Source organism: Equus quagga, chromosome 2 (assembly GCF_021613505.1).
Source record: "Equus quagga isolate Etosha38 chromosome 2, UCLA_HA_Equagga_1.0, whole genome shotgun sequence".
Taxonomy (NCBI): Eukaryota; Metazoa; Chordata; class Mammalia; order Perissodactyla; family Equidae; genus Equus; species Equus quagga.
This window is the reverse complement of record NC_060268.1, coordinates 106,278,580-106,305,327: the sequence shown is the minus strand read 5'-3', so window position 1 is coordinate 106,305,327 and position 26,748 is coordinate 106,278,580. Positions and strand designations below refer to the sequence as shown.

The window sequence follows — 26,748 nt, the reverse complement described above, 5'->3', positions numbered from 1 at the left end:
CTGTTAACAATCAACTGCATTTATATAAATGCACTTTAGGACAAAAGGTAGTGTTATTGTTAACCTGTGGGTTGCAATTCAATGTACAAATGATCTAAAAACTTTTCAACTTTCACTTTAAAAAAAGATTGGGTTGCAAATGTGACAACTATCACACTGAACAAGTTGTTGACCATGAGGTACTTTCTAGACTTCAAGGTGGCTCTAAGTATAATGTGTTCAAGGACACTGATCCTGTCCATAATCCCTCTGGGGATCCCCAGAGCCCAAAATGAGAGTGTGCCCAACAGTGACACTGAAAACCTCACCAACCCTGATGGAAATCAGGGCCTTATCTATTGTGTGGAGAGCCATTCCAAATGAGGAACTGACACGGGCTTATGTGTAAGATGATCTGGAAGACCAACTGATCTCTCGTTTGGTAGCAATGAATATTGCTCTGGGCTGCAACAGTTGCCAAAAACACCTTCATAATTCTGGATGCAAAACAGTGTGCACTCAAAAGAAAGACAGAACCAAAGTGTTTCTTCAAAAATAAACTACAATACTTCCACAAGAATTCAATGGTTATTTTTCTGAATAGACCTTTGGAAAGACTGCCAAAAGACAGAAAAAAAGATACCAGTAGAAACCACAGAATTAACAGCTAAACTGGGGAGGAAAACAATAAAAGTCAGCCAACAGAAGATCATCAGGCACCTACTAATTCCCAAATTGGGGGTTGCGGGGAGGACGATGACCCTTAGTTCTTTAAAAATAAGAGATCAAGGTGGATCAATCCAGGACTATAGACAAAGTAGATTAGTTGGCACACTATCGTACTAATAAGCACTCCATAAATATTTATTGAAATTAATTGAAATTAACTATAAAACCAACGTTCAAGACCCAATGAAAAACACCTAAGAAGGACTAAACAAAAATGTAGAAAAAATAATACATATCATAAAAAATATTAGAACTTAGACTCAAAGAAAGTAGAAGGAAATAATAAATAATAAATCAGTGAGAGAGAAAACAGACTAGCAAAAACCAAACAAAGCCAAATAAAGCAAAAGTTAATGGTTTGGAAAGAATACCATAATGGAGAAACATCTGGCAAAACCGACTTTAAAAAATGTATTAGAGACAACACAAATATATATTACGGATACAGATATAGCCAGGATATAAATATAATAAAATAATACTAACAACACTTTGTATCAAAAAATTTGAAAAGAGACAAAATGGACTAATCCTGAGAAAAATATAACTTATCAAAACTTACCATTAAAAAATAATGGACAGCTTGAATAGTCCTATACAATTAAAGAAACTGAACAGATAGTTTTTAAAAAAATCTTCCCACAAGCAAAATACCAGACCCAAACGGTTTCACAGGCAATTTCTAGCAAAATTTCAAGGACCCAATCAATACATTTTTTGAAAAGCATTAAAAACTATTATAGAAATACAATTCATATAACATAAATTTCACCATCTTAAAGTGTACAGTTCAGTGGTTTTTAGCATAGTTACAAGGTTGTACAATTATTACTACTAATTCCAGAACATTTCTATCACCTCAACGATAAACCCCATGCTTGTTAGCAGTCACTCCCAATTTTCCCTCCCCAGGTCCCACCATTCTGGATATTTCATGTCAGTGGAATCAGACAATAGGTGGCCTTTTGTGTCTAGTTTCTTTCACTTAGCATGTTTTCTAGGCTCATCCATGATGCATCGTGTGAGTATTTAACTCTTATGGCTGAATAATATTTCATGGTAGGGGTCTAACACATTTTGTTTATCCATTCATCAGGTGATGGACATTTGGGTTGTTTCCACTTTTTGGCTCTTATAAATGCTGCTGCTCAAACATTTCAGGTACGAGCTTTTAGTCATTCATGTACAAGTCTGAAGTCCTTCCTCTCTCTCACTCTCCCTCCCTCTCCTTCCTTCCTTTTTCTTTTCCTTTCCTTCTTTCTCTCCTCTCTCTCCATCTCTCTCTTTTATTATAGCCATCCTACTGGGTGTAGAGTGGTGGCTCACGATTTTGATTTGCATTGACCTAATGGCTAGTGATGTTAACCATCTTTTCATGAGCTTATTGGCCATTTGTATGTCATCTTTATAGAACTGTCTATTCAAACCCGCTGCCTACTTTTAAACTGTGCTGTCTTTTTATTGTTAAGTTGTAAGGGTTCCAAACATATTCTGGATACTAGGTCTTTATTAGATATATGATCTGCAAATATTTTCACCCATTCTTTGGGCTGTCTTTTCACTTTCTTGATAGAGTCTTTTGAGGCACAAAAGTTTTTAATTTTGCTGGAAGTTTCGATTTATTTTTTCCTTTGGATGCTTGTGCTTTTTTTTCTCAGTGAGGAAGATTTGCCCTGATCTAACATCTGTTGCCAATCTTCCTCTTTTCGCTTGAGGAAGATTGTCCCTGAGCTAACATCTGTGCCAATCTTCCTCTATTTTGTATGTGGGATGCTGCCACAGCATGGCTCGATGAGCGGCGTGTAGGTCCATGCCTGGGATCCAAACCCAGGAACCCCAAGCTGCTGAAATGGAACACACGAACTTAACTGCTACACCACCAGGCCAGCCCAGGATGCTTGCACTTTTGGTGTCCTATCTAAGAAACCACTGCCTAATCTAAGGTCAAGTAAATGTACATATTGTTTCTAAGGATTTTATAGTTTTAGCTCTTATATTTTCCTTTGACCTATTTTTAGTTAATTTTTGTATATGATGTGAAGTAAGGGTCTAACTTCATTCTTTTGCATGTGGATGTCCAGCTATCCCAGCACCATTTGTTCAAAAGACTATTTTTTCCCCAATGAGTGGTCTTGGAATCTCTGTCAAAATTCACTTGACCACAGATACATAGATTCTTTCAAAAATCAATTGACCATAGATACATGGGTTTCTAGAATTTCAATTTTATTGCACTTATCTGTATATCTATCCTTATGCCAGTACCACACTATCTTGATTACTGTAGCTTTGTCATAAGATTTGAAATCAGGCAATCTGAGTCCTCCAATTAGGTTCTTCATTTCAAAGGTTTTATTATCTGCGTCCTTTGAATTTTCAAATGAATTTTAGGTTCAGATGGTTCATTTCTGCAAAGTGAAGTTGCAATTTTTATAGGAATCATGTTGAATTTATAGGTCAATTTGCAGAATATTGCTATTTTAACAACAATGGAACTTTCATTCCAATATATACAAATCTTCCATTCCAAAAACACAAGATGTCTTTTCATTAATTTAGGTCTTAATTTCTCCTGCAATGTTTTTATAGCTTTCAGCGTATAATTTGCACTTCTTGGGGTAAATCCATTCCCATATATTTTATTTTTTAATGCTATTGTAAATGGAATTGTCGTCTTGATTTTATTTTCAGATTTTTCATTGCTAGTGCATAGAAATACAACTGATTTTTATATATTGATCTTGTATCCTGCAACCTTCTGAATTTGTTCTAATTGTTTTTGGTTTTTTGAGGATTCTTTATGGATTTCCTATATATAAGATCATGTTATCTTCAAATAGAGATAGTTTTACTTCTTCCTTTCCAATCTGGATGCCCTTTATTTCTTTTTCTTGCCTAATTGCCTTAGCTAGGTGGATAGAATTGGTCTTGTTCCTGATGCTAGAGGGAAAGCTTTCAGTTCTTTCACCATTAAAGACAAGGTTAGTTGTGTGTTCTTCATAAGTGCCCTTTATCAGAACGAGAAATTTGCCTTCTATTCTGAGTTTATTAGTGTCTATATCATGAGAGGGTGTTGGATTTTGTCAGATGACTTTTCTGTTTCTATTGAGATGAACTATGATTTTTCCTCTTCATGCTATTAATGTGGTGCATTATACTGATTTTCATATGTTGAACCAAGCTTGCATTCCTGAGATGAAATTCCACTTGGTCATGGTGTATAACCATTTTTTATGTGTGACTGGATTTGGTTTGCTAGTATATTGTTGAGAATTTCTGCATCTATATTCATGAGGGATACTGATCTATAGTTTTCTTGTGATGTCTTGGCTTTGGTATGAGGATAATACTGGCCTCAGAGAATGAGTTATAAAGTGTTGCCTCATTTTTTTTGAAAGAATTTGAGAAGAACAGGTGTTAATCCTTCTTTAAATGTTTGGTAGAACTTACCAGTGAAGTCATCTGGTCCTGGGCTTTTTGTCATTGGGAGTGTTTTGATTACTAACTCAATCTCTGTTATAGTTCTATTTAGATTTTCAATGTCTTCTTGAGTCAGATTGGTAGTGTGTGAGTCCTAGGAATTTGTCCATTTCATCTAGGATATGCAATTTGTTAATATACAATTGTTCAGAGTCTTCCCTTACAAACTTTTTATTTCTGTAAGGTGGGTAGTAATGTCTCCTCTTTCATTCCTGATCTTACTAATTTTAGCCATCTTTTTCTTGGTCAGGTTAGCCAAAGGTTTGTTCATTTTGTTGATCTTTTCAAAGAACCAGCATTTGATCTGATATTCTCTATTGTCTTTCTATTCTCTATTTCATTTATTTCTGCTCTAATCTTTATTATTTCCTTTTTTCTGCCTGCTTTGGGGTTTAGTTTGCTATTCTTTCTGTAGTTTCTTAAGGTAGACGTTTAGGTTATTGATCTGATATCATTCTTTTTAAATGTGGGGACTTAAAACTATAAAGTCCCCCTGAGCACTGCTTTCACTGCATCCCATAAGTTGTATATTGTGTCTCTTTCATTCCTCTTGAAGTATTTTCCAATTTCCCTGTGATTTTATCTTTGACCCACTGGTTATTTAGGAGTATGTTGCTTAACTTCCACATATTTGTGAATTTTCCCAATTTATTTGTTATTAATTTCTAATTTCATTCCATTCGTGGTCAGAGAACATTCTTTGAATGATTTCAACCTTTTAAATGTACTGAGACTTGTTTTGTCACCTGATGTTTTGTGGATAATGTTGCACGTGCACTCAAGCAAAACGTGTCTTCTGCTGCTGTTGGGTGGATATGTCTATCAGGTCCAATTGGTTTATAGTGTTGCCCATGTCCTCTATTTCCCTACTGATCCATCTTGCTCTTCATTATTGAAAGTAGGGTATTGAAGTCTCTATCATTGTTTCGTGTTTTTTTTTGAGGAAGATTAGCCCTGAGCTAACATCCATACCCATCTTCCTCTACTGTATATGTGGGATGCCTACCACAGCATGGCTTTTGCCAAGTGGTGCCATGTCTGCACCCGGGATCTGAACTGGCGAACCCCAGGCCACCGAGAAGCAGAACATGTGGACTTGACCGCTGTGCCACTGGGCCAGCCCCTCTATCACTGAACTGTCTATTTCTACCTTCAGTTCTGTCAGATGTTGCTTCACGTATTTTGGGGCTCTGCTGTTAAATATATATATGTTTATAATTGTTATATATTCTCAATGGATTGAGTCTTTTACCATTACAGGTTGTTCTTTGTCTCGAGCAAAAAAAAAAAAATTAGACTTAAAGTTTATTTTGTCCAGCTCTCTTTTGGTTGTTTGCATGGAATATCTTTTTCCATCCTTTTACTTTTAATCTATTTGTGTCTCTGAATCTAAAGTGAGTCTTTTGTAGACAGCAGAATTTGGATCAAGTTTTTAAATCCATTCTACCAATCTCTCATTTAAATAGCATCTTTCTTGGAGGCACCTTCAAAAAGCCCCAGGGCTCTGCAACCTGCATTTTGAAAACCACTCACTTAATACATGCAGGAATTGCTTATGAAGGAAATAACCCAATTTTATTTCAAAATTCTGTCAGCAATTTGCCATGTGACCTAGAACCAGTTTCTTTTCACAATAAAGATGAAAAACATTCTAACAGATGATGCTATCCAAGCAACTAATTTAAAACTGAGAATATTCAGGATATATTTAGAGATCCTCTACTATCCCAGCCTAAGACCCACTCTATTAATATAACATGCAACATGGAACTGTATCAAGAGCAGTGGCATCAATCCACATGTAGTAGATACTGTTGACTGCCTACCCAAAGGCCATTTTCCCCTTCTCCTATGATGGCAATGCCCTAATTTGGTTTCTTGTGTTTGTCCTTCTCCTCCTGGATAAAAGGCACCTTGGTCTATCAAGGTGATCTCATTCTCCTTCACACTAACTGGTTTAGGAGGATGGGAATGTTACCCAGTTTGGGTCAATGAGATGTGAAGAGACGTCTTTTCTGAAATTCTCCCTACCCCTGGGCTTATCTTAAGAAATAATAAATCACCATTATTAAGCTAGTCTATGTTAGGTTTCCTGTTTAAAATTCTACAACAGTTTGATTAAGTAATTCTCAATATGATCAAAAAGTAAGCTTAACTTTCATATTTTAATATTTTATTCAAAGACTTCAGTTCTAAACATCTGTAAGACATTTATCAATCTATCATTTTACTTTTAACATTATAAATTTAACTTCAAGTGGCAGAAGAAACAAAAATGTGTAACAAGACTGTATTTCAGCAGTGTATCTTCAAAAAGGAAAACCAGAAAACTCACTACCACCAAAACAAACAACAAACCTAACTTATTAGGCATGTCTATGCTCTATTTTCCTTTAGGTGATATTTTTTTGGAAAATTACACTTTCGAAGAAGAAGCCCTTGCAAACAGAGCTGCTAATCTTTCCAAAAATAAAATTCATTATCTAGATTCTCAAAACTCACAAAACCAAATGGAAATGTCTGGTTGTAAGCCAATAGTGTCATGCTCAAATCAGTTTCACATCACAGGGAATAATCTATAACTAATTTCAGTAGGCAAATTTCAATTCTAAATATTGCTAAAGACTACCATTGTTATTCCCAACTGTGTTGACAATTGTCTTATTGCTGAATTGTACATGATAAATTTTCTTTGGCAACTTTTTATATTATCAATTAACACAACTGGACAACTATAAAGGCTTGGATTAACTTAGTATTTCAAAACTTCATTATAATTATTTAAATGTAATTTCTTATAGATGCTAGAATAGGAAAGCTTCCAAACATGCCTAATGTGATATAACGACAAAAAAAAAATTGCTAAATACTCACTACTAAAAGCTTTTCAGTTGTATGTGCAAGTATATAATTAAACTCAAACACCAGTGAGAATATTACAATGTGAGCTCCAATTCTCTGTCAGACTTTCCGTGATAAAGGACAAAAATTTCATGTAGAAATTAACATCTGGGTTATTGTCAATTTTTCTAAAAGGCTGTTTCATATGAATTCAAAATGGTCTAAAATTAGCCAGAATATAATAGGAATTCTCACTACAATACCTCATAAAATTAAAGTATACTGATAACTTAATAATTTTTAATTCTTATTCTATGGAATAAGCCTGTTTTGGAGACTTGGCACAATATTACCAAGAAATTTAAACAGGAAGCTCTAATCCAGACGTATAACTAAGAAATCTTTATATAACAAAATCACCAACTTAAACTATAAATGGCTTCCACTAAATATAACCACTCCAAATTTCACACAACGTAAATTAAAGTAGGTATGGCAGAAAGTGCACTCTGAAGCATGGTTCACATTACAAAGATAAACGATGAAGTTTAGCCAGCAAAAATCCAAACAGGCATATCTGCAAACATCTGTATGCAAACTTTCATGAGTAAGATATAAGAAACGATTCATTTCGATAATTTTATGTACAGCTTGTATACAATTTAAAACACGTACAACCAAAAACATTTCTATGTAAAAGCCACAATAAAGTCAAATGAAATACTAAATAACAGTCTTACAAATTGGTCTCTCTTAGTTCTCAAGAGAATAATAAATGAGTAATGATATTCTAAGAAATGCCCTCTTCTTGATCAATCATTTCTGTTTTAACTGAAAAGACATCTGCCAGCATATGTTTTGGAATTTCTGAACCTCTGACTTTCAAGGCATAACAAGCATTCTCCACTTTGGCCAGACTTTGTTTCAAGGTATACAGCTTCTTAGAAACCTCATAAGGTCCAGTATTGCCAATGAATGAAAACCCATCATAAACGTGACGTAAAAACTGGCTCACTTCAAAAGGGGTGTCAATGTCTCCATTCCCCACACTGTTAATACACATCCGCATCAACTCTCCAGTTAAATCAGCCACTCCCAGAAGGTAATCAACAGGTGTGATTTTCAGTCTCCAAGTACCAAACTGCTTATCCTGTGCATCAGAGCAGGACTGGTAAAAAAAAAAACAACACACACACACACACACAAAGAAAATACACTGTGAAAAAGAGTGAACATGCAAGTATCACATTTATTATAAGGTACAAAATCAAAAGCAGATCAGTCATACTAATCTCCTCTAAATAAAAAGACCATTTGGGACATTACAAGAGGAATTCATGCCCTAGGTAGGGGGTTGAACTAAAGGACTTCAAGATAATTTTGAAATCTAATACTGTATCATTATAAAATCAACTATTTCCAATGTCACTGGACATACAAAATAAAATTGAAACATTCTTAAACAAGGCCTAATAACTTTACTGCATGACAATTGCTAACTTATTTAAATGACAAATCATAAAGCCCTCCAAGGTTTGTGATCCATTCCATTTTTCCTAAGTCACTTAGGCCCTTTGTGGCCTCTCTTCTATTCCCACTCAGCACTGACTATCATGATTTATTACTCTCTCACTTCAACCTCCTCAGTTCCTTTAGACTCCTATTTTTCTACTGCACCTGCCCAGCAAAAACACAACCCTGAATCAATATTAAAATCTACTCTTGTTAGTGCTTTATTCAAGTGGCTGAATACCACTGAGCTAAACAATAATAATAATCACAACTATTATATAGTTTGTACCGCTACAAATTACTCACCAATCCTCTGACTTATTCTTAGTTCTCTCTCCAGTCTCTTCAAACACTATTCCAAATCTTCAGCACTCTCCTCAGCCCCCTACTCAATCCCAAACCACTCCACTCTCAGTAGACAATCTTGCCTACTTTCACTGGCCTGGCCATTTGCCAGATCATTAGGCACAAGCTCTCTCAATTACCTTATCCCTACAAAAAAAAAAACTTATTTATGTCCACACCCGTCTTTACCTTCTATCCTCCAGTCTCAGATGATGAGTTGTCCCTCCTCTTGTTTGAGGTTAACTCTTCCAAATGACCTTGACCCATCTCCTCCCACCTCTTCCAGGACCTTGCTTCATAAGGTGTATGCCCTTGGGCAAGTTATTTCATCTCTCTAAACCTCAGTTTCCTCATCTGTAAAATGGGATAACAGTACCTACCTCAGAGGTTTATTTTAAGGATGAGATAACATTTACCAAGTTCTTGGCATAATGCCCAATACAAAGCAAATCCTCAATAAATGTTAGCTACTATCACCATTACCATCACCATGTCAAGCTCCTCTGTCCACATCAATTTCTCCCTCTCTCTACTGGATTCTTTCTGGAAGAGGCGATGCCTAAATTGTTATTAAAAGTCTGTATGAGACTTAGCTAGGTGAAGTTGCAATTCTACTGGAGGACATTTTACGCAGAGGGAACTACAAGGCACGCAGGGGAGAACTGTACTGTATATTTGAGGGATTAGTGAGGTATTTCTCTTGAGTAAAGTTTAAAGTAATAAGTAGTGCAGGATGAGTCTAGAAAGATAGAGGAAGAAAGTCACAGTAAGGAATTTAAACTTTATAGGTAATAAGAGAATTAAGCAAGGAAATGAGTCAAATTTAACTTTGAGTAAATATTCACTCATTCATTATATATGGTTGGACTCTTCAGAGACCATCTGGTCCAAACCTCTGAACGTAGAGAACAAGAAACAGCACAGGTAATATAGGTAGCTAATGGCAGAATTGGATGAGTGCCCAAAGTCGACTTTCCAATTATTCTGATGCCTTTGAAACTACATCATGACATAAAAATACCTGCTATGTTTTCTTTCTATTAATTATTAGAGAACTGGCATCTTTTCAGAAAAAGTAGATTGGGTTTGGGGGTTGGGGGGAGGGCTGCATTTCATAAGTCGTTTATAAAAACAACTTTTGCTTAAGAAAATACTGATGTTCTTTGATTCTATCGTTAGAAAGAAGGAGTTCCCTGGTTACAACTAAGAAGTTGAGTATGTTAAAAAATTAACAAATTTCAACTAAAATTGCCATGGAAATAAATTCTGCTTTACTGATAATGTATATTAGAAACTAGGGAAAAGAAAATGACTTAAAACGCAGTTTTTCAACACAGATCTGAAGTATTTAGGGGTGAAATATCATGACATCTATAATTTACTTTAAAGTGGTTTAGTAAAAAGTACTTAGATGAAGCAAATACGGCAAAATGTTAACTATTATTGAATCTGGGTAGTCGGTATGTGGGTAGTCATGTGTTCTCTATACTTTCTCTATATAGCATTCTCTATACTTTTCTGTATGTTTGAAATTTTCCATAATAAAGAGTTTTAAAAAAATTTAAATGGTTTTGACAATATCCTCAATAAGCAAGTCAGAGCAAAATACCTTCCTATCAAATTCCCAGAATTTTCAGCACCAAGAATCTTTAGCAGTAAAAGGAAAAATTATTTATGAACGTAGTCTTAACAATTTGAAAAGTGTTTATAAATATGACACCATAATCTTTGAATAATTTACTACCTAAATCCTGAAAACAGTGCATTTACTTTATTCTCTTTTATTCTCTTTACCTTTTTGCCCTGATATTTCCATTTGGATTTAGAGAACTTGAAAGGAAGGTATGGCAACTTCCCTAATATATTTAAGAAGCAGAGTCAAATAGGCTTACCTTACTGCTTTGTGTAATTCAATCTTCACTAAATGAATCAAAAATATGAAAGAATTTTACTTCTCAAAATGAACTTCCTCCTGAATAAACTTCATATAATTTTAAAAATTGAGAAAATGCATAGCTTCCTTAGAGTAAGTTATAACTGTCATGCCAAATTCTCACTTTTCAATATTACCATTTTAGTTAATATTCAAGAAAATATTATTTCTACAGCTTCTTCTATATTCTGCCTACCTATCCTGATTCTTTGAGTGATGTTTAAAAAAAGAGAGAGAGAAAGAAAAGATGAAGGAAAATAACGAAAGGAAAGAAACTAATTTTATCTTTAAGTGTCCTGGTATCTCAGGAGGTATCAAATATTCAAAATCTCACCTCGCTGCCCGGATACCACATCTTGAAACCCAAAAAAAACCCAGTATTTATTTAAAAGTCAAACCTCAAAAGTTTCTCTTAATTCACAAGAGCTACATAATTTTCAGATACAAGCATTATGAACTGAGTAAGTGATTAACAGCTCTCACTATATCACAACTTCATATTAACTTGGATAACGACAGCTAACTATTGAGCACATATGTGTCATGTGCTATACACTGCCTAATTTAAAACCTTTAAATCGAATCCTTTGCTTCTTGGAGATGGACACCTGGCACAGGGATCCCTAGAGCACACTTTGAGAAAGACTGGCAGAGTGGACAAGGGCAGTGGCTTGGATTCAAGACACCTAGTTTCAAAGCTTAGCTCTGTCACACTGGCTGCGTGGTTTCTGTAAGATACTTGAACTCTCTAAAAGTCTGTTTCTTTCTTTGTAAAATGAGGGTGATAATTCTTACCTCTTAAGGTTAATAAAAGGATTAAATGAGACAGTGCTTATTAAGAGCACAGAGTAAATACACTGTAAAACCAAAAGTGGACTTACAGTAATCATTCAACAATGCTTTAGATAAAGAGTATTATTTTCCCCCAACATACATGTTCTTGTTCTATTCACTAACTAAAACACTTAAAAAGACCATTTCCCTAGTTGGGAATCTATGAAACCACACTTTACAAAGAATATAGCCATCTCAATATTCTTAGCATTATAAGCCAGTAAATCTCCTACAATCATTATATTATTAAATAAATTATGTAATAAATGTGAAATATGATTTTAAATTCTTACAGTCTTATTTTCTTTCCCATTGTCTTCTGTTGTAAATATCAATTGTTTATTAATCTCATCCATACTGATAAGTGATCGTGTTTTGATGAAGTGTTGAAAAGAGACAGCCTCCACATATTCCTGCAGTCCTGAAAAAACAAAAAAATTACTAAGAAACAACCACTAAATTACTAAGATCATAATAAAGAACTTCCAATTGATTATTACCTAGTTCAACAAAAGCTTAACCGATGTCTACTATAATGCTAGCACTAGATTTGATACTTAGAATACAAAGAATCTCCTGGGGGTAGACGGTGGGGACTAGCACTGAACACAGCAAACATTTCTGTGACTGAACTTGACAGACAATCGAATAAAAATGTATTCAACTACTTCTATTTCATGAATCATTAGTCTTAAAAATCTACTCTCTTTCTTACAGAGAAACGTCAAAGATTTTTAGAAGAAATTTTTTTTAAGAATTTAAGAGCTATTACAAAAATTCTAAGAAGCTTTCATAGAAACTATACAATAGGTTATTTTTTGATCCCTTAAGCAGCAAACAGACAATGATTCAATCAAATAAGACACAAAATTAAAGATTATTTGGACCTTTCTTAAAATTTTAATAGGTAAAAAAACATTTGAAATAATACAAATTAAAGTGTCAAAATACAAAATACTGTTTTTCTCCTCATAGTACAAAATCAATCTAAGAAGAGATAACTCCTTTCTGCTTTAGTAGTTTAAGTTAAAAAAAAAATAGCTAATAGGCAACACAATTTTGCACCAGATGTAAATTCTACAAAAGTCACACTGAATTAAAAATAAATTTTGGTAAAGGTCAAAAATAGTACTATAAATAGTTTTTCAAGTGTTTAGAAACAACTAAATTCTATAGCCCTAATTTTCAATATTATTTTATGATGTCTTTGTTTGTAAGGTGATACTAACAGGGAAAAAATGTTTCTTAAAATGATTATCATTATTGTTAGGTTAGGAAACTGTCTTAGTCTCCTTTTTGAAAGCTTTATTGTAAAAACAAGAAGAGGAAAATAAAGTCTGATTATGGAAAGAAAACTCAGAACTTAACTTAGCAGAATAATCAGTATTTAAGTTGTTTCTTTACCACTTTTTACGACCAAGTCCTGCTACTCACACAACCTCCCAGCAGCTGACAATAAAAATCAGGCTTGGCAATATTAGTGTTGAGAAGGCTGACCACTACGGTATTGTCACATCAAACGCCACACAAGGGTCAAAGACACAAAGGGAAATGGATGACCTGGTTTTGACAGCGATAAGAAAAAACTAAATGAAAATATCCTGACTCATTTTGAGCCACAAATGATGTTAAAGTAAGGTCAGAAAATAGGTGCCTTCAGCTGACAGACTAGAAGATAACAGAATAGGAAACTTTGTTTAATAAACCATAACATGCTGAAAAATGAAACAAAGTTGAGTTTAACAAAACAAATAACATCTTTTACATTTACAATAAAAATATTTTTGTAAAATTTCAGTTTATGAATAGGTGACCACCCAGTTCCCTTACCTAAAAACATCTATATTTCTCATTTCCTTCCAGAAATACTTCATGTTTACAAAAGCAAACAGCAAAACTTAAGGACCACCCAGCACATCTCTAAATATGCTCTAATATGGTTACTTCTTATGAATGAGCTAAATAGAAGATATGTGCACAAAGATTTATGTACATGAATGCTCATCATTACAATCATTATGGTAAAATAATGGAAAAAACTTAAAAGGTCAATAATAGATGTGCCATTGATCAACTTACTGTTTCTCAGCTCCATTATTTCAGATAATGGAAGTGGACCCTAAAACCCATTTCTCCTTTGCCAGCTGGCACAATATTAAACTTTGTTGGTAGAGGGCACTGGAAGGACAGCAAGGAAGGAAAAAGCTCTCTTCCTGGTTCTGATGCGCCCCTCCTGACAGCCTTCTCTATCTGGGGCAATCAGCAGCTCAAAGAGGCCAGTAGCACATGGCATCTCCTTGGGGGCAGTTTCCCTCTACACTCCAGAGAGCAGCTTCCCAGTGAGCCACCTCCTTGGGCAAGGGGCTTCATGGCATAGCGTCTCCCCACGGACAGTTTCCCAGAGAATTCCATCAGCTCAACACCTCAGCAAACGTCTCTGCCACACAATGGGCCGTGCCTTCAGGAGCTGAGGGAGGGTGGAGGTGAGGGATGGATTCTCCCAGATTTGTTCCTTCGTTAGACACTCTGCTTCACCCCTGGTGTAGGGGCTGCTCCCTCTATCGGATATTCCTGTTCAGAGTTCACTTTTCCTATTACTAGGTAGCCCACACACGGTTCTTTATATTAAACTTTCCCTGTTCAAATTACTATGCAGTTTCTATTTCTGTTTAGACTCTGATAAACACAATAGGAAATTAGGAAAATAAATAACAGTATTATTTCTCCTTCATCCCTATGACTATTGAGGAGGTGTTCTATCTTTTGAGGCTAGTCCCTGTACCTAGGCTCAGGATCAAGATGCAATCCTAGCAGGAAGCTTAACATGGATTCTCCCTTCAATGTATGGGGTGCTCCGCCTTATGTTCTCTACTGGGCGCTGTCAATATTTCAACATACTCAGATCTCTTCCATCCATCGGTCCCACCATTCCTCCTAACTGTTGCTCCATCGTCGCTCTCCTCCCCTTCAGAGCTAATTTCTTCAAGTAGCTGGCTACACTTCCTCACTAACCTCACCTCACACTTCTAGCTTAAGCCCATCTCTACACCAAAATAGCTCTCACTAAGGTTACCATACTTAACAAGTCTAACTGACATTTTTTCAGTCTTAATCTTAGCAGCATTCAGCATTCTGACCACTTTTTCCTGCTATAAACAAGCTTCTTTGTGGTTCCTTTCATAGCATCATCTCCTGGTTTCCCTTTTTTCTACCTCTCTACCAGGTCTTCTTAGTCTCTGCCTCTATTAGTCCTAGGCTCTCTCAAATTCATCTACACTTGGCTTCAATTAACCCTGCCATCCCTCAACTTTACATCTCTGGCTGAGAGCCACATATGTCCAAAGCATACTTGACAATCCCACCAGAGGGACCTCAAAATCAACACGTCCAACCATGAACTCACAATATTCCTTCCAAACCTGGTCCTCTTTGTTCTGCCAGTCCTGAGACCCTCCTGGCCTTCTCCCATCCATTTCTTACCTCTTCTCATCCATTCCCGCACTGTTTGCCTTTTTAATATAGAACTACGACCACACCACTTCCCTGCCAAATAGCTTTCCATTGCTCTCATGATACAAAGTAAAATCAGTAATATGGCTTCTAAGACCCTGTTTAATTCCACCCCCACCTACATCATCAGCCTCAACTCATGCTGTAGTCAAGTTACAACCCACCAAGAGTTACATTTCAAAGATGGGTACATAAACCCCTATCTATATAATATCAGAATTGTTCTTAAAAAATCAACAAAAGTATAAGACTTGTATATACTCTATAATATGCATTTTTACTACAGCTAGTATAAATCACTACTTCTACAACATTTCTAGGCATCATCCTGTCCCCAAATTCCTGTAGTTGGCTTACATTTCAGGGCCATGTTGAGCAAAAATAGCAGTGCTGTAAATGCTGGAATCAAACATAAGTGGCAAAGTTCTTGTCCTACACGTGGTAATTGATAGTGGTGGGAGAGAACAAAGAACTAAGACTGTATCAGTTGAAGGCGGAGCACACATATTTTCCTGAGCCTTCATGCTAAGTCTCAATGATACCACCAAACAATCATTATCTCAGTTGAATGGGTATAAACACGTATAAGCTTGAAGATGGAGGAGGATCACATCTATACAACTATAAACTCAAATTGATTTGATGGTCAAGGTACAAATTCCAGCGTGCCGCTCAAAGTAGAAGAAAGAAATCAGTCAGAAGTGAGGTTATCACTTAAACATTTCTCACGGCAATACTATGTGAAAATTAACACTATGTGTCAATTTGGCTAACTATGGTGCTCAGCTGTTTGGTCAAACACTAGTCTAGATGTGGGTGTGAAAGTATTTTAGAGAAATAAGTTTAAGTTTCAAAGTTTAGCAATGGTCAAGAGGGAGAAGAAGAAAAAAAGAAAACAGTGAAAAAAAGCAAATCAGTATTTTTTTAAACTATTTCTGACTGTGAATTTTATTTAACAAAGACAACAACTACAGGTGGACATATGGTAAAACGTCATTCCATTGTGAATGGAAAAAATATCTGGCTGAATTCATTAGTTGTAAGTTGTTTTGTTCACATGAGACAATTTACAGCATGGAAAATGGTTTTAATGAATATTATTTTTTTAAACAATCTGTAGTTAGTAAAATCAACTAAGTACAACCAACTTCCAGGCCTGTGCCTCAACTGTAAAACAAAAGTAGTAGACACCATGAGCTCTATGGTATCTTTCAAATTTAAAATGGTATGAACTATCCTTTCTACTGAAATGTCAAAAAAAAAAAGTCCAGGTTAGTGAAACTAAATTATATGGCAACCAAACAGGAACGCCATTTGCTTCTGCAACAAAGCACTGCTGAATGATATAAAAAATTAGTAGTATCTTGTTGCTAAAATGTTTGCAGTCTTATAAACAAATGCATATGAAATAATACTAAATTCACCAAATAGGGTAAACATTTACCATTTCAACCACTTTAAAGTGTACAGTTCTGTGGCATTAAGTTCATTCATATTGTTGTGCAACCATCACCACCATCTATCTCGAGAACTCTTTTTATCTTATAAAAGTGAAACTCTGCACCCATTAAATTGTAACTCCTCACTTCCCTCTTCCCGCTGCCCCTACCAACCAGCATTTTATTATCTGTGTCTATGAATGTGGATACTCTAGTACTTCATCTAAGTGGAATCATACAGTATTTGGCATTTCATGACTGGCTTATTTCACTTACATAATGTCCTCAAGGTTCATTCATCCATGTTGTAACATGTATCAAAGTTTCCTTCAAAGGCTGAATATTTGACTGCATGGATATATGACATTTTGTTTATCCATTCATCTACTGATGAAAACTGAGTTTGCTTCCACCTTTTGGGTATAATGCTGCTATGAACAAGAGTATACACATATCTGCTCGAGTTCCTGCTCTCAATTCTTTTGGATATATACCCAGAAGCCTCCAACAAGACTTTTTTTTTTTTAAAGATTTTATTTTTTTCCTTTTTCTCCCCAAAGCCCCCTGGTACATAGCTGTATATTCTTCATTGTGGGTCCTTCTAGTTGTGGCACGTGGGATGCTGCCTCGGCGTGGTTTGATGAGCAGTGCCATGTCCGCACCCAGGATTCAAACCAACGAAACACTGGGCCGCCTGCAGCGGAGTGCGCAAACTTAACCACTCAGCCATGGGGCCAGCCCCTCCAACAAGACTTTTAAAAAATATAAATAAAATATTAGGAGTAGCTTTCTAAGTCCGGAGTGTCAATTATATGTAAGATAACGTATCTGGTATTTCACAGCCATCTTTTTAATGCTCATAATCTTACGTGGCTGTATTACTATCCTTCCTTTATGGATGAACAAACTGAGGCTCAAAGAAGTTAAGAAACATAGTGAACAGGTGACATAATGAATAGTGAAAAAACATTTCTTCTTTTTTTTAAAGATTTTTTATTTTTTTCCTTTTTCTCCCCAAAGCCCCCCAGTACATAGCTGTATATTCTTCGTTGTGGGTCCTTCTAGTTGTGGCATGTGGGACGCTGCCTCAGCGTGGTTTGATGAGCAGTGCCATGTCCGTGCCCAGGATTCAAACCAACGAAACACTGGGCTGCCTACAGTGGAGCGCGTGAACTTAACCACTTGGCCACGGAGCCAGCCCCTTGAAAACACATTTCTATAACTCAAAAGCTCACGCCCTTCCTACCGTATCTGCTTCTTTACATTCAACTCCATCTAAAACATACTCAGTTTTCCCCCCACTGAATCCCCAGTTCAGCTTTTCTCCATGCTTTATTTAACTTTATTCTCTAGTCTCTCATACCGTATGCTATGCTATTCTGTGCCTATGTTGCCCTCTCTCAAATCTTTTTCTACCCGTAAAAAAAAACAAGTTTAAATGTTTTGATACATCACAATCAAGGCAGCACTCATCTCTTTACACCCAATACATAAAATTTATATTTCAATTCAATGTTTCAGTCGGCTTTGTATTATGAACAGCTGTATGACCACCAATTTTGCACCCTAGAACTGTGAGGGCAAGGATCACGCCTTTACAACTTTCCTCCTTTTCCCTTCCCCAAAGATAGCACTTGATATACTCAACAGACTCAACTGTTTAGTAAATGGCTTCTAATAATCTCTCCCTGCTCTTCCTCACTAGTTTTATGAAACTCTAAGGGCTTTGACAAAAATATTTTAGAATTTGGTATTCAAATGTTCAGAACTATCTAATTGTACTTAATTTATAGTACTTTGGATTTAAATCCATTAAGAAAGAAACATTCCTTAAGTTCAAACAGATGAAGTTCACAATTAGAGGTCTTATAATTATCTGATTTATTTTTTAAAGGGGAACAAAGAGGATACAGAACAAGAGTCCTCAAAATTCATCTGTGTCAGTCTCTCTTAATGCGGGTTGCTATCAAATATGACATTTTCAAGTATATTTAAAGTCATTATTTAAGTTGTCCTCGGGATGTGTTTGTTTATTAAAGTTACTTCAGAGATGAGGTGGCCATTTCTGCTCCATAGAAATTAGGTTTCATGATATACCATAGAGAAAGTTCAAGGACATCTAGCCCAAAACACTGAAAAGCATTTTTAGTCACATCTAGTTAAAAGGATGTTTAAACAAGTTATGTTTCAACTTGATGAAAAGGACATCCGCTATTTTCAGTGAATAATCCCCAAGGTGAAAAATCTCAACCTACTGCCATATTCCATCAAACAATGCCTTCCCCTTCTGCTTTTGCCTTGGAAGAAATCCAATTAGAATTATTTACAGAATAGGCTGCCAGTAAGAGAGAAGTTTGTAGGTTGCTTTTATGTAATTTGTTATTTTTCTTCTTGTTCTCCTATTAGAACATATACAAGGAAACCCTATTAAAGGCTTCTGATTGTTTTTACTTATTCTTACAATATTTAAGCAATATACATCCAGTCCAAATCTCCATCAAAAACCAATATAAAGGTAAACAGGCAAGACAGAGGTTTCATTATAAATTTGAATTTCACATCTCAACTTTCTCTCCAGGCTTTTAGTGTTTTAAAAAATTGTTTGCCATATGACCCAGCAATTCCACTCCCAGGTATATACCCAAGAGACTGAGGCATGTGTTCACACAAGACTTGTAAATAAATGCGTAGCAGTATTACTCACAATAGCCAAAAAGTAGAAACAACCCAATGTCCATCAACTGATGAATGGATAAACAAAGTGTGGTACACACGTAAAATGGAACATTATTCAGCCACAAAAAGGAATAAAGTATGGATACATGCTATGACACAGATGAGCCTTGAAAACAACTATGCTAAGTGAAAGAAGCTAGACACGAAAGCCCACATATTGTATGATTCCATTTATATAAGATCCAGAATAAGCAAATCCTTGGAGACAGAAAGTACATTAGTACTTGCCTAGAGTTGGCAGTACTGGGATGGAGGAAGATGGGGAGTGACTGCTAATGAGTAAAGGGGTTTCTTTTTGGGGTGATTAAAATATTCCGGAATTAGACACTGGTGATAGCTGTACAACAGCTTGTGGTTATACTAAAAATGACCTAATTATACAATTTAAAAGGGTTAATTTTATGGTATGTAAATCATATCTCAATTTTTTAAAATTGCATTTATAACTACTTGCAAGAATACCACCTGAACTTTTTCAAAAGTTAGCTTTACCAGATCACTGAAATATTTAAGTAAAATGAGAGTGGGTTTGATTCACAGGCCACTCTACTAAAAATCTACTCTCAAATACATAAATGATACATAGAAAATAACTATCTCTCTAAGTCTTAGCTTTGTAAAGCATGTGCAATCATACTACTAACAGTAAAACTTAAATGCAATGCAACCCATTTGGATCTTGTCTTTCTGGGCAGGGTTTTTACTTCAGCACTGAAGAGTACATGTTGAGCAAATAGTATGAGTTTCTATCCAAAATGAAAATAAATTTTAGAATTCAGCACACTATTACAGATTAATTCTGCGACATTCCAGTAGGGAAGAGAACAAACATTTGTTAACAGTTATTTGCCAAACAAAATAAGAAATGCTTTCCACAAACATATTTCATTTAATTTTCAAAACAATCCATGAGGGAGCTATTACTGCTCCCACAGTACAGGTGAGAAAGTTGAAATTCAGATAATTGTATACTTTGTTCTAAGGAACATCGGAGCAAAAATATAAGCCCATATCCGTCTGACAACAGAGCCTCTCTTTTCACTTCACCTCACTAAGTAAATTTTATCTGTTAAAAGCAAACCTGCATGAGTAGAAAAGATAATAGCAATCAGAGGATCTCCTGAATCTCCCAGAGATGACTTTCCCAATACCGAAGGATCACACTCTCTTCCTCTCTCACTTAATCACTACAGTAATCCCTTAAACTACTGCGTCAGCACATAAAACTCCCTCGTCCCTTGGGGTGATATTCAAAATATTTTAACAGGAATATAAATTATTACATAAATCAATATAAATCAAAAACTTTAAAAGTATTTTTTATTCTCTCACTACATTAAATTACATTTATTATAAAACTGCTTACCACGTGATATAAGATATAGTATAAATTATTCATCATATCAGGGCCGGCCCTGTGGCATAGTGGTTAAATTCTGCATGCTCCACTTTGGTGGCCCAGGTTTGCAGGTTCAGATCCTGGGTGCAGACCTACACCACTCGTCAGCCATGCTGTGGTAGAGACCCACAGATAACATGGAGGAAGATTGGCAACATGTTAGCTCAGGGCTAATCCTCCTCAGGAAAAAAATATTATTCATCAAATCATTCTGATAACTCTCAAATCATTTCTTGATTTTCAGATGCTGTTGGAAAGATCTTTTGATTTGTCTTTCTCTAGCTAAATAATGCCCTTGTCTAGCCATGATTTGATACTGGGAACATTATCAAACTCTTCCCCTGACTTCCTCCATTAAAATGGCAGTCATTAGGTGACTGGGGATCCTGCCTATGTGGGGATTCACAGGCCTGCCTCCATTTCAGCTTCCAATTCTCCCCACCACTTATCAAATCTGTGTTCCTCTCTCCTCTAATCATTGAGGGATGAAGGGAGAAGGTGAAAAGAAAGGCAGCTTGTGATGTCACCTGTTGGGGGCATGTGCCATCCTTTGGTAGTTCAGTAAAACCCAGGACAGACGCCCTTCCCCAAGACCTTTTCCCTGTGTGCAGAAACAGCTGCGCCCCTCTCCATCAGGGGGTATGTCTCAAAGAAAGCAAAGCTCCCTGAAACCATCTCAAAGCCTACTACTCCAACCTGAGGGAACACGCTCTGCATGAAACACCTGTTTATATCCTCAGTTCCCAGGAGACTTCCCAAACACCATCTGCTTCTCCCCTTAGGGCATTTCTTTTGGAAGTTTACAGAAGAGGGCCACGGCTCAGGGGTACAACACAAATTCCCCTACTCTAACCTTGAATCTAACCCAAAGTAACTCCCCAGTCTAACCACCCAAAAATAATGATTTCTGCAACTTGCCCTGGCTGCAGTGCACAAACCAAAAGTACATTATGAGCTGAATTACTTCCCCCTAAAATTCCTATGTTTAAGACCTAACCCCTAGTATCTCAGAATGGACTATATTTGGATACCGGGTCTTTAAGCTAAAATGAGGCCGTTAGGGTGGACCCTAATCCAACCTGACTGGTGTCCTTATGAGAAGAGGAGATTAGGACACAGAGAGAGACACAGGGCACGGAAGAAAGGATACAGAGAGAGGGCGTCCATCTTTAAGCCAAATATAGAGGCCTCAGAAAAAACCCAACCCTGCCAACACCTTGATCTTAGACTTAAGCCACCAGAACTGTGAGAATTTAAATTTCTGTCATTTAAAGCCACCCAGTTTGGCACTTTATAACGGCAGTCCTAGCAAACTAATATAGTATCTTGGAATCATGGTGCATGTTTGGCTTCTGAGATAAACCAGGTACACTGAAATTTGTATTATTAATTAATTTTACTACTCATCACAGTTAATAATATACTACTTACCAATAGACACAGAGGTATGTTTTTATTTCAACAACCAAAATGGCCATAATAGTGCATCAAGCTGAATATCTTGCCCTATTTCTCCTCCACTGTCGCCCTGCTGCAATTAACTAGCAAAATCCTAACCATGAATCAATCTTTCTACTTCATTCATTCCCATTGCTGCACAACAGAAAAGATCACATTTATTGATCACGTAAACTTCAAAAATGATTAACAATAACTATTAAATGTTCCTGGTTAAGTTCCCACCCCCATTCCCCTCAGAGTCATTCTTGTATCTCCAGTCTTCCATCATTTCCGAACCACTCCCCCACCTCCCATCCCTTCTCAGCACATGATAGGAAAGGAGAGTTACTGGACAAGATCTTCCTCATTTGCCTACCTCTGCACCCATCCTAACTGCCCGTCTCCAAAAAGCCGGCTTTCCTCTCATATAAGGCTTGTCACTCTACCCAAGCTTTGGATCCCATCCTCTCCTGATTCTTCAGGGATCCTATTCCATCAAATACTCTATTCTACTTCCTTTAGTTAAGGTTCCACAGGACCCAGTCTTTATTTAGACTGTCTTCTCACTCTGCACTCTCCTTGGACAATCTTATCCATGTCTGTAAATCCAACTACAGCTTATAAACTATGATCCAAGGCTGCAACTGCAGATGAGTCCTTATTCTGAGTTCTCTAGACTCATCTATCCAATTGCCTATTAGGCAGCTACTTAGATGCCCACAATTTCCAATTATGGTAGTCCCCCCTTATCCATGGTTTTGCTTTCCACGGTTTCAGTTACCCATCATCCGAAAACATTAAATGGAAAATTTCAGAAATAATTCGTAAGTTTCAAATTGCATGCCATTCTGAGCAGTGTGATGAAATCTTGCGCCATCCTGCTCCATCTTGCCCAGGACGTGAATCCATACGTTTTTGTCCAGCAGATCCATGCTGTATACGCCACCTGCCCATTAGTCACTTAGTAGCTTAGTGGTCACTTAGTCATCAGATCAACTGCCAAATATTGCAATGCTTATATTCAAGTCATCCTTATTTTACTTAATAACGGTCCTGAAGCACAAAAGCAGTGATGCTGGCAATTCAGATATGCCAAAGAGAAGCTGTGAAGTACTTCCTTTAAGTGAAAAGGTGAAAGTTCCAATAAGGAAAGAAAAAAATTGTATGCTGAGGTTGCTAAGATCTATAGTAACTTTATTACAGTATATTGTTATAATTGTTCCATTTTAGTATTAGTTATTGTTATTAATCTCTTACTGTGCCTAATTTATAGATTAAACTTTCTCACAGGTATGCATGTACAGGAAAAAACATAGCATTTAGAGGGTTCAATACTATCTGTGGTTTCAGTCATCCACTGGGGTCCTGGAACGTATCCCCCACAGATAAGGGTGGACTACTGTAATCACACCCAAAACCCATTCCATCTTGTTTTCTTCTCTTAATAAATAACATACCCATTCAATCAGTTAGTCAAACCAGAAAGCTACAGGTTTTCCTAGACTATTCCCTTTCCCCTGCACTTTTTTTTTTAAAACCCATATCTAAAAGCATGCCCTTTCCTCTCCATCCCCACTGCTAAGACCAAACTGGAGGCCCTATTCATTTCACACCTCAAATGACCACCACAGCCTCCTTATTCCCGCCCCTGCCTCTAGTCTTCCTCCAAATAAATATGATAATGGTATAACAGAGAGCACGGACTTGAAATGAGGATATCCCAGGCTCAAAAACTAACTCAGGGGGCTGGCCCCGTGGCCGAGTGGTTAAGTTCGCGCGCTCCGCTGCAGGTGGCCCAGTGTTTCGTTGGTTCGGATCCTGGGCAGGGACATGTCACTGCTCATCAAACCACGCTGAGGCAGCGTCCCACATACCACAACTAGAAGGACCCACAACGAAGAATATACAACTATGTACCGGGGGGGCTTTGGGCAGAAAAAGGAAAAAATAAAATCTTTAAAAAAACAAAAAAACAAAAAAAACTAACTCAGGCTCTTACTAGCTTTGTGAACTAAGAAGTTTATCAACTTCACTGCACTTCATTTCCTCATTTGTAAAGCAGAGGCATCTACCTATACTGTACGATTTGTAAAGAACAATATATCAGTCTGGTACAAGGGTCCTCTAACTGTTGAATTAAAATGAAGTGAGAATAATTCAAATAAGAATGATAGGCATTAATTTTTGTTAAAGACACTATTTTATAACTTCTTTAAAGAAAGCAGTGGGTTTTTTTGTTCTATTTGTTTTCTTTTCAATGCATTAATTCAACAATTAAAACAGGCCATTATTCTTCCAAAATGTTACCCTAGCCCTACATGCACTATAAAACTAAGAATAGCAAATTATGTTAATGGAACACTACCATTTATCCTATTAAGATATAATAAATTAAGACAGTTTGTCAAGTAATAAGGACCCCTTTGACTTTGACTTGGTGCAAACGTCCACAACTGAGTAAGAAGCTGTCTCTTCCATGTTCCCTACTTAGCCCCCTATGAATTTACAGACCTTAGCTCAAAAGAGTAACTTTCTGAAAAATGATTTCAGAAAAGCAACAGGAATGCTCAGAGATGAAAAGAGAACCAGGTTAAAAGACCTTCACAGTCTTGTAGTTGCACAGTCCAAGTAGTGTGTATCAGACATTTACAAAGAATGTTCACAAACTGAGTTTCTATAACCCAGAAAATGCCTACAGAGCGATTTTCTCATGGTCACAGTTATCACCTGACAAGTTTGCAGCATGATATATACACTTATTAAATGGTGAATAAAATAGTCACAAAAAACATTTACTGAATCATCTCACATTTAAATGCAAATATGAACTATATTTATTTTACTTATGTGTATAGGTAAAATTAAAGGAAGTATGACTGTCTATAATCAGATATAGGATCTGAGATCATCAGGTAAAAGCCTTTGGCTATGGAGAAAACAATTACAGTATGAAGCACTAAATACCAGTTATCAGAGAGGAGGTGGTCTAGCAGAAAGTGTTACCAGAACAGATAAAACGAGTCAGATAGCCCAATTCCAAGACCAAGCTCATTGACAACATGAGGTAGTTGGACCAGTTATCCTCTAACCACTCTTTCAGTTGTAAAGTTATTTTCCATTAGGCAAATGAATGCTTTCAAACAAATCAAAACATATTCAGAAATTTTTAAAACCCACTAACATGCATATACCTAGATTTTCCACTAAATGGACAACAAGTTACGAGACCAGGCAGAGAAAAATTAACTATTCATCAAATATATTTCACTGTCCTTGGCAGAAAAGAGACTATTATTTCTCATCCCCCCAAGTTAGGTGTGGCCATGCAACTGGCCAAGAAATGTGGGCAGAAGTGATCTAAGCCACTCCCAGGGCTGGCCCATAAAAACCTCAGGCAACACCTTTCACTCCTTTTCCACAAGCCGCCAGTTGCATGCTGATGCCCCGGCTCATCTTTGAAACCCTGCACTGATAATACCAGAGCCCCATGATCCTGGGTCCCTGAATGACTAAGCGGGCAAAGCATACTAAATCACCATCACAAAGCCTGGACTTTGAGGAAAAAAACGATTCCTATTTTGTTAAGCCATCAAAATGCTGCAATTTATTCCTTTGTTTCAGCACTTAGCTTTACCTTAACTAACGTCTCTGGCACACTCAGTCTCATTCATAAACAGACAAATTCAATTTTTAGCTATATCTTTCCTTTCACTAAATTATTCTCACTATTATTCCAAAGGCTTACAGATCTTCATGTCCTAGTTCATTTTTTCAGTGAAACTTCTCAATTTTGCTAATATGCTGAACTTTTATCAAATTTCTCTGCACTGACATAATGAGCTTTGGAACTCTAAATATTAATACTGATCCTACTTCTGCTATTATGGCTAAGGAATAGTCCCTGGAAACATGTTTTCTTTCAGAGAAACAAAAAATGATGAAATAAAAATTTGCAAAAGCAAATCATCAGATAAGGAATTTGGTTGAACAAAGAAGAAAGCCCTTTTAAAATAGTTCTGTTCTTCACTCTGTCAACATTTATCAAATATCTATTAAGTGACATGCGTACATCAGTGAACAACAACAAAAAACTTTTGTAGGGACTTGTGGAGTTTACATTCTAGTAGGGGAGAGAGAGAGACAATAAAGAATCATATAAGGAGATTACACAGCACGTCAAAAGGTACTAAGTGCTATAAGAAAAAAAGAGCAACATCAGAGCTACAATGTGTGCTGGGTTTATAAGGAAAACCTTAACATTTGGGGGAAGGTGAGTTTAAGCCAAGACAAAACCTTTACTAGAAGTTAGGTTCTAAAGTCAATAGGTAAATTAAATCCATATGGTAAGAAACCAATGGTAGTACTTACTAGCTTATGACCTTGGGCAAGTTGCTTAACTCCTGCGAGCTTCAATTTCCCCACTTATGAAGTGGTAAAAATAATATCTATGACTTAAGGATACCGCAAAAGTCATGAATATAAAGGAGGATGGCTTAAAAAATATCTCCAACTGGCCCAAAACACCCACTTAACCCATCATTCACATTCCTGGATAAGAGAAAATATTAGTT

At 36.4% G+C, this 26,748-nt stretch overlaps 1 protein-coding gene across 1 annotated transcript in view; it reads right to left on the bottom strand.

The window, feature by feature from the left end:
• Positions 1-6,344: 6,344 nt before the first annotated feature.
• Positions 6,345-26,748, bottom strand: part of TSNAX (translin associated factor X) — a 31,037-nt gene continuing 10,633 nt past the window's right edge. The window contains exons 5-6 of the mRNA XM_046653775.1: positions 11,947-12,074; positions 6,345-8,197 (exon numbers count right to left, since the gene is read on the bottom strand). Of these exons, the coding sequence (XP_046509731.1) occupies positions 7,820-8,197; positions 11,947-12,074 (506 nt within the window). The 3' untranslated portion in view covers positions 6,345-7,819. The remainder of the gene's footprint in view (positions 8,198-11,946; positions 12,075-26,748) is intronic.